General features: G+C 39.7%; 2 protein-coding genes across 13 annotated transcripts in view; one reads left to right on the top strand and one right to left on the bottom strand.

Moving 5' to 3' along the window:
* DCBLD2 (discoidin, CUB and LCCL domain containing 2) overlaps positions 1-9,473 on the top strand; it is a 105,262-nt gene extending 95,789 nt beyond the window's left edge. Inside the window, exons 13-16 of the mRNA XM_004771915.3 lie at positions 618-711; positions 2,800-2,849; positions 5,100-5,237; positions 5,886-9,473. Coding sequence (XP_004771972.1) covers positions 618-711; positions 2,800-2,849; positions 5,100-5,237; positions 5,886-6,355 — 752 coding nt within the window. The 3' untranslated portion in view covers positions 6,356-9,473. The remainder of the gene's footprint in view (positions 1-617; positions 712-2,799; positions 2,850-5,099; positions 5,238-5,885) is intronic.
* A 923-nt stretch (positions 9,474-10,396) lies between these two features.
* The window catches only part of ST3GAL6 (ST3 beta-galactoside alpha-2,3-sialyltransferase 6), a 77,961-nt gene continuing 75,667 nt past the window's right edge, over positions 10,397-12,690 (bottom strand). For all 12 annotated transcript variants that reach the window (XM_045088254.1, XM_004771909.3, XM_004771912.3 and 9 more), the window contains 2 exons: positions 12,520-12,672; positions 10,397-11,151 (listed from right to left, as the gene is read on the bottom strand). In XM_045088254.1, coding sequence (XP_044944189.1) covers positions 11,065-11,151; positions 12,520-12,672 — 240 coding nt within the window. In that variant the 3' untranslated portion in view covers positions 10,397-11,064. The remainder of the gene's footprint in view (positions 11,152-12,519; positions 12,673-12,690) is intronic.

Raw genomic sequence — 12,690 nt, 5'->3', positions numbered from 1 at the left:
TTCTAAGAATAAATTCTAGGCATGGAATTGCCAAGTGATTGATTTTTATACATATTGCCCCAAAATGATGCAGAAAGTATACATTTAAAGTCCCATAAAAATAACTGTCTCCTGATATCCTTTCTAGCAGTTATTCTTTTAAATATTTGCCAATTTGATGAGCAGAAGTAACATCTTATTCCTATTTTAACTTCTGTTTCTGTGATTACTAGTGAAGCTGACATGTGGAATGGTTACTTGTATTTTTTTAATTGTATTGCTCATTCATCTCTGCTGACTTTTCTATTGATTATTTTGACATATAAATTCTGTAATATATAGATTATAGTAATCCTTTACCACATATTCAGAAATATATTTTCCAAGTTTCATTGGTCTTTCAGTTTATCTTGCTGATTTAAAAAGCTACTATGAAAAATTTTAAGTATCTACAAAGCTGAAGCAAATAGTGTGACAGATTCCACGTTATCTGTGAAAGCTTCTGCCATTACCCACACATGCCCACTCTCATTTCATAAATAACATGTATGGTGTTTTCTAAGATAGAAAAGCTTTGAAGGATGATGTGGGTAAGCTTCCCACCTTCCCTTCACAACTCTTGTTTGGTGTGTTTTCAGATATAGCCTTGGCTGCGGTCCTAGTCCCGGTGCTTGTCATGGTGCTCACCACCCTCATCCTCGTTGTAGTGTGTGCTTGGCATTGGAGGAACAGGTGAGTCCATAACCAGTTCACCTGACTGGTCCTACAAGGGGAGTCTCCAAGCGTGAAGTAGAATCTAAATAGAGGAGGTGAACTACCATTCACCTTTTTGAGAAGGGGAGAGTTAAGGTGGTTATTAAAGTCAAAATACAATACGTAAAAAAAGGAGTATGTTCAGTAGCATAGTCACTGAGTACCTTTATTGTATCAAAATCTGCTTTCCGTGCTGGAATATACACATTAATAAGAACCACGGCTTGACACATAACAGGTGCTTAGTCATATTTCCTGAAAGAATGAGGCATAACTCCTATCCCCTAGGTGTTTGGCAGGGTTGGTTGACAAAGACACGGAACTGTAATATGCCTTAAGGAGTTCTTTTTGAAGTGCTGGGGAGCACAGATGTGAAAACCATGAGAGGTATCTGAAAGCTTTCCTGCAGGAAAGAGTAATCCTCAAGTTTGTTTCGCCTTAATGAGAACGTTGGGTTTGCCTGGATGGCGGAAAGTGGAGCACAGCCCAGACCCTGTGCTTGAGTGAAGGCACAGAGATGTGGAGTATAGGCAGGGTAGTGAGGGCTCACGCATGGGCTGGGCACAGGAGAGCGCTGAGGAGGAACTGAAGTATATCTCGGGCCTCTGGGGACAGAGGGATTCAGGTTTCATTCGTAGATGGGGTTCTCACAGAGGAGGGTGAGGCAGACGGGTGACGCTATCTGATGAGGTGCAACTGGCTGCTAAGGAAGGAGGAGGGATCCTGGACGATCCGAAGTTTCTGGCTTGTGCACTTAGACCAGTAGAGATGTCCTGAGTAGAGCTGACAGAGCAGCAGGAACAGGTTTGGTGGAACAGGAGAATGACTTCATTCATTCACTCAACTATTTGAGCTCCTGCCTCGTGCTGAGTATTGACCATGTCCTGGGAGTCCAGGGCTGAGCCCCAGAGTTCACAGGCTGGGAGAGGATACAGTGAGGACGATGGGCAGCGATGGTGCCTCCATCCAGTACATGCCACAGAGGAGGCCAAAGAAGCAGATGGATCCTGGACTCATGGTTTTGGGAAGGCGGTCTGGACAGAGACCCAACAAGTTACTATGAGGGCAGGGAAAATCCAGGGCAGAAAGTTCAGGCTGCTCTCTAGGAATTGGGTAGAAGCAATAGTACGAGAGTAGCAACAGCTCGTTTTTATAGAGAGTGAAAGCTGATTTTTGGCATTATTTTAAGTGCTTTACATGGTTCAGTTCATTTAATCCTCAGACAACCTACAAAGCAGGTACTGTTTACAGAAGAAGAAAATGTGACTTGTCTGAGGTCACCCGGTCCACATACAGCCAAGTGGAGTTCTGCCCTGGATGTGTGGTCAGTCAGGCAGTCCAGTCCCATCCACTTATGGTCAGAGCACAGAGGGTAAGGATTGGGAGTCAGGTTGTCTGGAAGGTGGGAGATAAGTCCTGAGATCCCTCTGGGCTAGCGGTTAAAGGACACAATCCTCAGATTGTGAGGATACAGATGGAAGTCAATGGATTTGCAGTTTGTATTAGAAACTGAAACAGACCTAACAGTAACTGTCTCATAAAGACCCACATGTTACCTGTGGGTCTTTGATTAGATTCTTTTTATCTACAGACTTAGCCTTTCTTATTCCTTTATCCTTTGAGTAGGAAGTACCTTGGGTAACAGAGTATCTCAGGAGATAGTTTAAAATTTATCAAGAGTTCAGTATGAGGGGCGCCTGGGTGGTTCAGTGGGTTAAAGCCTCTGCCTTCAGCTCGGGTTGTGATCCCAGGGTCCTGGGATCGAGCCCTGCATTGGGCTCTCGCTCAGTAAGGAGCCTGCTTCCCTCCTCTCTCTGCCTACTTGTGGTCTCTGTCTGTCAAATAAGTAAATAAAATCTTAAAAAAAAAAAAAAAAGAGTTCAGTATGAGTTTCAGCAGGGGCAACTTTGAAAGGCAAGTGAAATGGAGGGCCTTGCCGGGTAGGTCAGCAAATGGAAATGTGTACTCCTGAGTAATTATTAACTTGAGTGTTTATCCTGCACTTTCAGAGCTGTCTTACTCATGAATTCACTGTTTGCTAACATGTTTTTTTCTGTATTTTTCCAGAAAGAAGAAAACCGAAGGCACCTACGACTTACCTTACTGGGACCGGGCAGGTAACTCAGGACTTTGCTCCCATAGAGGAAAGTCCCACCCTTCCACGTGGCAGTAGTGAAAGAGGAAAGCTGTTTTCAGGCCTACACAAACTCCCCAGCCTGTGAGAAAAATGGTGTTCCTCTAACGTTCTGACCACTTTTGCTCTTCTGTAAAATCTCTTCTGGTCAATAAGTAATGAAATGAAAATTTCTCATAACACACACTCTGTTCCTTTTTCCTGGAAAACCCATGCGGTTTGTCCCACGTATCTGTTTTTCTTGAGACCAGCTTTCTTTATGGCTTGTGTGAACGCTGCATAAAAGGATTGTGGTCTTGGTAACACAGTGTGTGTTTGTCACTCTGCTGTGGGTACTTCCCAGGTAGAGCCTACTAGTTTGGAAATCGTGAGGTCTGCCTTCTCTGCCGTGATGAGTTGTCATCTTCTGAATTCCTATTCTGTGTGGCCCATTGCAGCAGGTGACACCTACTGGTCTCCTACTTTCCAGTCTCATGACTGGAACAATAAAAGGCAAAAGAGTTCATTGCTGTGACTAAGGCAGAAAAGAACAGTAGTGGGGGCAGATTCTGTGCTGCTAAAACCCCAAGGTAGACCTTGGAAAGTATGTTTTTTAGAAAAACTTAACAAAAACCACCCTACAACAGACAAACTATATCTGCCAACAATTTTAGAGCAATGATTTTGCTTCTGGGTATACTTCCATTGGGAATTTCTACCATGTTCTGCATTGCACTAGATACTCCACCAAAGGGGGGTGGGGAGACTTCAGCAACTTAAGGAATTAGAACAAGAACAAACTAAACCCAAAGCTACCAGAAGGAAAGAAATATAAAGATAAGAGAGAGAAACACAATGGAAAATGGGAAAATAGTGAAATCAAATGCTGGTTCTTTAAAAAGATTGACAAAATTAACAAACTTAGATAGAATAAGAAAAAAGATTGACGGGCACCTGGGTGGCTCAGTGGGTTAAAGCCTCTCTCTGCCTTCGGCTCAGATCATGATCTCAGGGTCCTGGGATTGAGCCCCGCATCGGGCTCTCTGCTCAGTGGGGAGCCTGCTTCCTCCTCTCTCTCTCTCTGCCTGCCTCTCTGCCTACGTGTGATGTCTGTCTGTCAAATAAATAAAATTAAAAAAAAAAAAAAAGATTGACACTACTTAAATCAGAAAAGAAAGTACAGGCATTACTACTGATTCTGCAGAAAAAAAGATTATGAGAATATTATGAATAATCATATGCCAAAGAATTGAATAATCTAGATGAAATGGACAAATTTCCAGAAATAGAAAATATGAATTGACTAAAGAGATTGAGTCAATAATCAAAAATCTCTGAAAAAAAAAAAAATCCTACCAAACATTTAAAAGAGAATTAAGCTTTAAAGATTGCACACACACAAGCTGTTAGCACCAATAACTGAGCCAACTAGTAGGATACAAAGTCAACACATTGCATTTCTGTACATAAAGTGAACAATCTGAAAAAGAAATTATAAAAAGTTTCAGTTACAGTTCCATCTAAAAGAATAAAATACTTAAGAGTTCATTTAACCAAAGAGGTACTAGACTTTTATAAACTCGAAATACTACTAAAGAAATTTAAAAAGACGTACATGAAAGCATACTCTATGTTCGTGGATTGAAAACTTAATATTGTTAACAGTTAAACTGTGGAAGCCACCCACCTGACCCTCAGCTGATGAGTGGAAAAGCAAAATGTATACAAGCAGTGGAATATTATTTAGCCTTAAAAAGGAAAGATTTTCTGTAATATGCTACAAGATGGATGAACCTTGAGGACATTATGTGAGGCAAAATAAGCCAGTCACAAAAAGACAAATACTGTATGATTCCACTTAGATGAAGTACTTAGAGTGGTCAAAATCATAAAGACAGAAAGTAAAGTGGTGGTCGCCATTGGTAGGGGGACGACGAATGGATAGTTACCGTTTCATGGGAATAGTGTTAGTTTCATGAGCTGAAAAGTTATGGAGAGAGATGGTAGTGGTAGTTGCACAACAGTGTGAACATTTTAAACCACATGACCTACACTCAAAAAATGGTTATGATGGTAAATTTTCTGTAATGTGTATTATGCCAAAATAAAAAAAGAGATTGAACATAGAGGCTATTTTGTACAGATGTGTTAGAGAAATGGCTTAAATGCAGCAGGAATTCTCCTGTAAACAGTGTTATCATTTCAGACCTGGGTTTTTATGTAATGGTCTTTCTTGCTTCCAATCACCATGAAGGTTGGTGGAAAGGAATGAAGCAGTTTCTCCCTGCCAAGTCTGTGGAACACGAGGAGACCCCTGTTCGCTACAGCAGCAGTGAAGTCAATCCTTTGAGCCCCAGAGAAGTCACCGCTGTGCTACAGACCGACTCTGCAGGTAACTGCGTGCCTCCCTCCCCAGAGCGGAGGAAGACACTGCTACACGTAGCTGGAAAGTGCTTCGGGATTTCTAGTGTCTTTTCTCTTTTTCCTATGTAACAGGTCAACTGTTTTCTTAAGGTAGAACTAATTTTTGAAAGGATGACCTTGAGAAAGTTATTTCTGCACCTTCCATGTTCAAAAAATAAGAGCATTCATTTCTAAAAAGCTCTGGGCATTTCTGTGTGTTTACCTGGAGTTTTGAGTGTGAAGAGTGGCAAAGCTATAGTGAGCCTTATAATATGTATCCTGTTAACTTAGTTCATATTTATTTTAAACATTGTCCTATTTGAAAATATCTAATAATGAAGTGGGGTTTTTTCTCCCCAGTGATACATTATTTGTAAATCTCAAGAGCATATACGTTCTCTGTAAAATTTTATGAATGAGACTCTATAGCATATTAACTTCTTAGGAGATACAAGATAACATGTTTAATTTTTTTAAGTTGGTTCTGGTAGAGAAATCCATAGTTCTGTATTGATAGGAACAGAAGTGCCATAAAGAAGTGTTTGTTTTTGGTGTCAGGCTATGACTATCACCTGGACTATCTGATCCCTGTAGGAATGAGGTGACTTTTGTGTTGTTTGTTCTGTAATATCCACAGAGTATGCACAGCCACTTGTGGGAGGACTTGTTGGCACCCTTCATCAGAGATCCACCTTTAAACCAGAAGAAGGGAAAGAAGCAAGTTATGCTGACCTAGATCCTTACAACTCCCCGGTCCAAGAAGTCTACCATGCCTATGCTGAACCACTGCCAATTACCGGGCCCGAATACGCAACCCCGATCATCATGGATATGTCTGGGCACCCCACAGCTTCAGTTGGTCTTTCCTCAACGTCCACTTTCAAAGCTGCAGGGAACCAGCCTCCCCCACTGGTGGGAGCCTACAACACTCTTCTTTCCAGGACTGACAGCTGCTCCTCCGCCCGTGCCCAGTATGACACCCCAAAAGGTGGGAAGCCAGGTGCCAGTGCCCCAGACGAGCTGGTGTACCAGGTGCCACAGAGCACACAGGAGGCTTCAGGAGCCGGGAGGGATGGTGAATGTGATGTTTTTAAAGAAATTCTTTGAAGGTGATGCTGCTTGTTATAAAGCATCGTTTTAAAGCACATGGCCTTTTTTGTGTGTTAGTGGTAGTAATATATAGAATGTATTACGTATCTGTCACAGATGTGGTTGGGGAAAATGTGATGACCGAGGTACAGGGAACTACTAATCTTGCCATCTTGCTTTAAAAGTGTTACTGTGGCAGTGACGGCTTGCCAGTTCAATTGCAAACATCCTGTTTGTTACTACTGTAAAACACTATTTTTTGATACAGAAAATGCTCCCTACTATGCACTTCAAAGAAACTAAAAATCACTGAGAGTATTTATTACCAATGCTGCAGGTACATTGATGAACTCAAGAGGTGGCTGTGTTCACCTGACGGGCAATAACGCAAGGTACTGTTCTTGAAATGTCTAATGGCTTGAAATGTTGCTCTTTGTGAAAGGTGGGTACTATCATGAGCTCTTTTCTATTCCTATATTCCTTACAGATTTTTTTTAAAAATTAGTGATACCATTTTTTGATTGCAGTCATACACTTACCTATCTTAGGAAGGTCTATAGGTGGGAAATGGACTTCTAAAGGGCGGGGTCATTGATTTTTTTTTTTCACTTCTTGACACTCTCCAGAGTTTTAACACTTAATGGCACGTGACCTGGTTTCATCCCTACTTGTTCTGTCTGGGGCCAGCCCTATTCTTGTGTTTATTAACGGTTTTGAATTTTTTTTAGTGAGTGATGCTTGCTCCACCAGCCTCATGAATCCTGTAATTTTAAAAAGCTCCAGCAGAGATTCTCTCCCTGCCCGACTTTATTTGCAGTGGGATTGGTCCTAGGCGAGTTGTGAGTACCTGTGGGGCCATCTGAGTGAACACCGTAAATAGGACCCTTTATGTTTACCACAGTGAAAGGCGGAATCATTCCTCAGTAGTCTTATAAAGTACCTTAAAAAAAAAAAAAAAAAGGATTTGCCCTCTTTGATTTAATATATATATATATATTTTAATCTGAAGTTATTTTTGGTCAAAAAGTATTGTTAATTATCCACAGTGAAATACTGAAGGAAATAGGAAGCCAGCATGAATTCCTCAGCTCTGTGTGAGTGTGCCCACTCTGTGTCACGGGAGTTTTGACAGTCCTTCACCGCAGGCCTGTGGAACAGATGTTCTAGCAGCAGGTGAATATTGATGTCTGGTTTTGGTATTTCCAGGCAACTTCTTTTTCAGTATTTGCCCAGAACTAGTTTTAGATGGGTGAAATAAAAGTCATCTGTAATTTATTAGCCCATAGTGTTAAGAATCTTTAAAAATCTTTGGCAGGCTGAGAAGCTGGCCCTATGATTAAAACATACAATTTCCCATCAGGTTCTAGCCATTTCTTTTGGCCTGTGCCCCCAGTCGTTTCCACAATTTGCTAGATGTGAGAAAAGACAGTGTTCATTTCACTTGGCTTCCATGGGTATATCAGAACTCTAAAGTATTGCTTCAAAAGCAGAATTATTTCTACAGCCTCTCTGCCCTCTAGTATTATTTTTGTTGGTCTTACCTTCACTTGCTTTTTCAGACAAACTTTGAGGCATCGTTTTATTCATTGAAGAAATATACTGTTTCAGAACATTTGAAACAAGCACAGATGTAGAACGTTTATTAAGACATGAATGTGTAAAGCACGTGTATTAATGCAGTCATCCCCATTCAGGTTGGAAGAGAGTAAACTGATTTATTTTTCTATTCATCTTCAGTACACAGTGAATATACTTCTCCAATCACATGCCTGTTTGAGAAGCTTTAAGAGAAATTATCTCATTCTCCCAAAGATGCTTGTTTTCATTTAATTTTGTGCACCTGATTTTCCCATGGAACTCTTTGAGAGGCAAATGTTTTCTTCTTAAATGATGCATGTTTTTGCCACCGTGCAGTCCTTAAACTACCAATGATTTTGTACAAAATAGTTTTTATTGCTTTTGTATATTTACTTTTTAAATGAAGAGCTGAGCCTGATACAGAGGGTTATTCTGACTTTGTACTTTTAGTTCCTTTGTTTTCGTATTAGAGTTTTGTTTTGGGTTTTAACTACATTTATGTCTGATGCAGCTGTGGAGACAATCAACTGAAAATGTGAAAGTAACTTTTTTTTTCTTTACTAAATAACCTTGAATTTTTATTCCCTGCTTGAAATATCTTAAAGATTTAAGTCACTCTGGTTTATTGGATTAATTTTTTTTTTCCTGTTAACACAATTCTAAAGATCGACTCCGACAGAGGTACAGCGAAGTAGGGCCCTTACAGGTTTTCACAAAGTGACGCTGGCTTCACTGTTACATGATCTTAGGAACCAGCCCAGTCAAAGATATTGTGAATGCTGATTTATATTTGATTAGAACACTAAATAGATCCTATTATATGTGTAGGATCTAGTCCAGTTATTTAAATTCACGTTTCACTATTTGCACTTTGCATTGAACAGTGGTTTTATCTGCTGGTGAAAAGGCTGGTGTAGAGAATTTATCCAGCAGTTGAAACTATGGTGTCATGTATACTCTTACCCTCCCTGACCCCAGCAGAAAATGCACTCATCTAAAATTCTATAGAAGGTGACAAAGCTTGAACTTCTTTGCCTTGGCCTCACATTAAAACCTGGAGAGCAAAAGGGCTATGGAAACAACAGGTCCGAGGACAGAACTAATAGATTGTGGGACAAAAACTTTTCAAACCCTTTAAAGAGAGATAACTAAGCTCTACCTTTAAAAAAAAAAAAAAAAACAAAAAACAAAAAACTGCCTTCTAGCTCTGATTTCCTGCCATGAACTTGAAGTCCCTGAACTGCAAAATCTAATAAGAGTTGGATGGTTATTAAAATACTTTTTAGCTCAACTGTGGCACCAATTTATGACTAGTTTTTTCTTTTTCTTTTTCTTTTTTTTTTTGGCACTGGGAAAGGTGGAAACAAAACCTATCGAAATACATATTGGAAATAAAAATGGCTTGAGGGTCAGTGATATTCTCCCGGAATGTACTTTTCTTACCTCGGCATGTACTGTAGTCACTCAGTATGTGTATATGTTGCTAGAATCTAGATTGTATAAATAGTGAGATCTTAATGTGTTCATGTGTTTTTAATAAATTGTATATATGTGTCTTGCTGAGACTTTCCTTGGGCTTATATAAAACCATGTTGAAGTTTGTAGTCTTCTCTCACACTACACAAAATGCCAGATTTCTCAGTTTTAGCATCAGTCAGAAATTGTCCTGCCATTATTCTAAACCTTATAGGAACATTTGAAAATGCTACCAGTGGTTTTTTATTTTTACTACCATCCATTTTTGAAGCCTAAATTAGTTCACAGACTGAAATTGAGCAGCCAGGCTCAATGTGTGGTAGGAGGGCAGGGTCACACGAACATCCACGTTTTCCACCTCAGTTACTGGAGGAATCCAGTGAGATCATGGTACTGTGCAAGTGTGCTGGTGCTAACAGAACAGTGTCCATGTTTCATGTGTAGATCTGGCTTACATCTATTAGGAATTTTCTCCCCTCTTCTACTGCGTTTGACATAATCTTTAGAGAGGCTGGTTGGTTCCCAGTAATACCAGCGTGACTCCCAGTGATAATTATTGTTCAAAAGATAACAGTTCTTTCAACTCTTACCTCTTCTGAGAACTTTTAATTCCATCCTTCTTGTAATTCTCTTCTCTTCCTTTCTCCCTCCCCATAGCCATGGGCTGGATTAAGTGAGAAGGGACACTAGCTCACATTTGTTCGAAGGGTTGGTTTTGACTTGTTTGCATCCAGCAGCACTCTTCTCTGATGCAGCCTAGGTAGCCAGGTAAGCCTTCCCCTTTGAAGTTGAAATCTCTCATGAAAGTCCCATTTAAATCCAGAAACAGCTTGAGGAGGAGTCTCAAGGATTTATCTTCATTTTTTCTAATTTAATTCCAATAGTAAACTTTCACATTTTAATATATTAGGCCAGGCAGAAAATTTAATAATGCTCTCCTTAAGCTTGCCGCCGAGCTCTGCTACCTTGTATGAGCTTTAAAATAATGCAGTCACCAGGCTTTGGTAAGTGGCATTCTTAGCTTATTTACTCGTCCAGAATTTCATGTGTAGTCTATTTCCTTTACCTTAAAGACACACCTTCCTTTTACCAGATTACTCATTACAATCATGGTTTACTTAATTGCAGGACAAAAAAAGCTTAATGAAACCAGTCTGATCTTAGATTTCCATAACCATACCTAGTGCTGTGTTCAGGGCTGCTTTAAGATTCAAATCTGTTTCCTCAGGTACAACACAATCATGTAGCTACATGCCGAAAGTGGCTCCAGTCTGCCGTATCAAGGCACAACCAGATGGCCACGCCCCACTAATTCAGAGTAGCCAAATGTGTTCAAAAATTGTGGTCAGCTAAAGCCCCTTATTAGGAAGTCACATCCCCTCAAAAGTCTAAGATGAAGTCTATATAAAAAGATGTTTAGAAACACTTCGGAAAACTAGCTTGTTTTAAAAACAATGCAATCAAAACTTTCCCTGATAACTAAACATATCTTGGTTTTTATAAATTAAATATATTCACAGAAATTAAGCTGGTGGTTATGAATCACCAGGCAGCAACAGACTTAATATACACAATTTTTTGACAAGTGCATCCAACATATTTAAAAATAAACTAAAAACTGCCGTATAAAAATAAAACTAATACTGTTAGCATAGTCTTCTGAGTCTGTAGAGTCAATCTTCAGTCAAGTTGATTACAAAGTTTTTTTCTATAATGTCCTTCAAAAAGAGCTGCTCCGCTGTCACATTGTGATATGCATTCTGGAGAAGAAAAGAAAAATAAAATCACCATCTATCCCAGTATCAAAATTTTAACAGGAATAATTGACTACAGTGTATCTGAAAAGCTTCTGAATGAAAAACTCCAGTCACAAGTATACAGGTAGACTTTTAACTTTTGTTACCTTTCTCTTTGCTCATTCTTTTGCCAAGGAATTTGGCAAAAGAATCTGTTTCCTAAATTTAGCCTGCTGTTTCCACTTAAACCCTCACCTAAGAGCACCCCTTCATATCATTCCCCCCTCCCCCATCTCCTAAATCAGGATATAAAACTAGAGGCCAGAATTTTAAGTCAAAATGCGTTGATCACTTTAATAAAAGCAGCACCTGAAACTCACAGAAATCAGCCCAAAGAAACTATTGTAAAGCATGCATAACAGATTTTTTTTTTAATTATTCTGTTGATGGATAGCCTAATCTTCCTCAGGAAATTGTTTCAGTGTTCTGTTATCTAAATGACTAGAAATCCCAGGAGTGCTAAAAGATTAGGGCTGAGGAGAAATAATCCTGCAATCTGTCCTAGGCAACTAACACTTACTACTCAAGTGTCTGTCTCACAAGGGGTGGGAGATGAAGTAATATAGTAATACAAAGGTCTAACCTTTGGCTTATAGTAGTGTCTGAGGATGATGATCTAAGGGGACTGATTACACATGCTATATCCCTACCTAACAGCAAACTATTCATATTTCCATATTAAAAATGTACAGATAACATTTTAGTCCTGTCACCTGTGATGTGCTATTAACCTCAGACAACTACCTATTCAGTTAAGTCTTAAAGATCCTGTGTACCACCACTGATCTCTAATTCAAGAGAAGCATGATCTACTATAAACGTCTGCAACCTTTTTGACCATGAATATTCCCTCATAGAGTTAAAATGTCATAGACTTCCTCCTCTACTTAAAAAAAAAAAAAAAGGTTGAAAAGCACAGCAAGAAGTTACATCATCTCCTCAACTCCAAATCTACCTTCATCTTTCCCGTGTATTCTGTGGTCGATCCTCTTATGTGGAGGAGTGTCCCTGTTCTGTGTTAATGCTTTTAAGTGAATTTGAGATATTAGCAAGAACAAATGGTCTGCATGCGTATTTGTATAGTGCAAACATGATCTAAGATAAGGCTTGGTGTCCATACAGGTTTGATACGATGTCCTATTCCCAAGGGTCTGACACCCACAGATTGGAACTGCCTGGATGCGAGTCCCAGTTTCAGCCTTTAGTAGCTCTTGGTAGGGTTAAGCAGCTCTTCACACTCAAAAGCTGTTCCCTCAGTAAAAATGCGGAAACAGAAAACAGAAGCTTTCTGACTGTAAAGATCAAAGATATACCCAAGTGGGTATGTATTACCTTATTCATCAAAGACATGGTGGCATTCCCATAATAGTGCAAAGGACTCTTGAGGTCAGAAAAGTTGTATTTAAAACCAGCAAGGTGAACTTCGTGACATATGTGAAAGGCCAACGTGATGGCAATAATTCCTGTTGTGGGGTGTTTGGGTTTCTGGGGAGGGAAATGAAA

The sequence above is a fragment of the Mustela putorius genome, unplaced genomic scaffold, assembly GCF_011764305.1.
Source record: "Mustela putorius furo isolate JIRA1106 unplaced genomic scaffold, ASM1176430v1.1 tig00003834_pilon_pilon_pilon, whole genome shotgun sequence".
Lineage (NCBI taxonomy): Eukaryota > Metazoa > Chordata > Mammalia > Carnivora > Mustelidae > Mustela > Mustela putorius.
The sequence above is the reverse complement of the archived record's forward strand: the minus strand, read 5'-3'. Positions and strand labels throughout refer to the sequence as shown.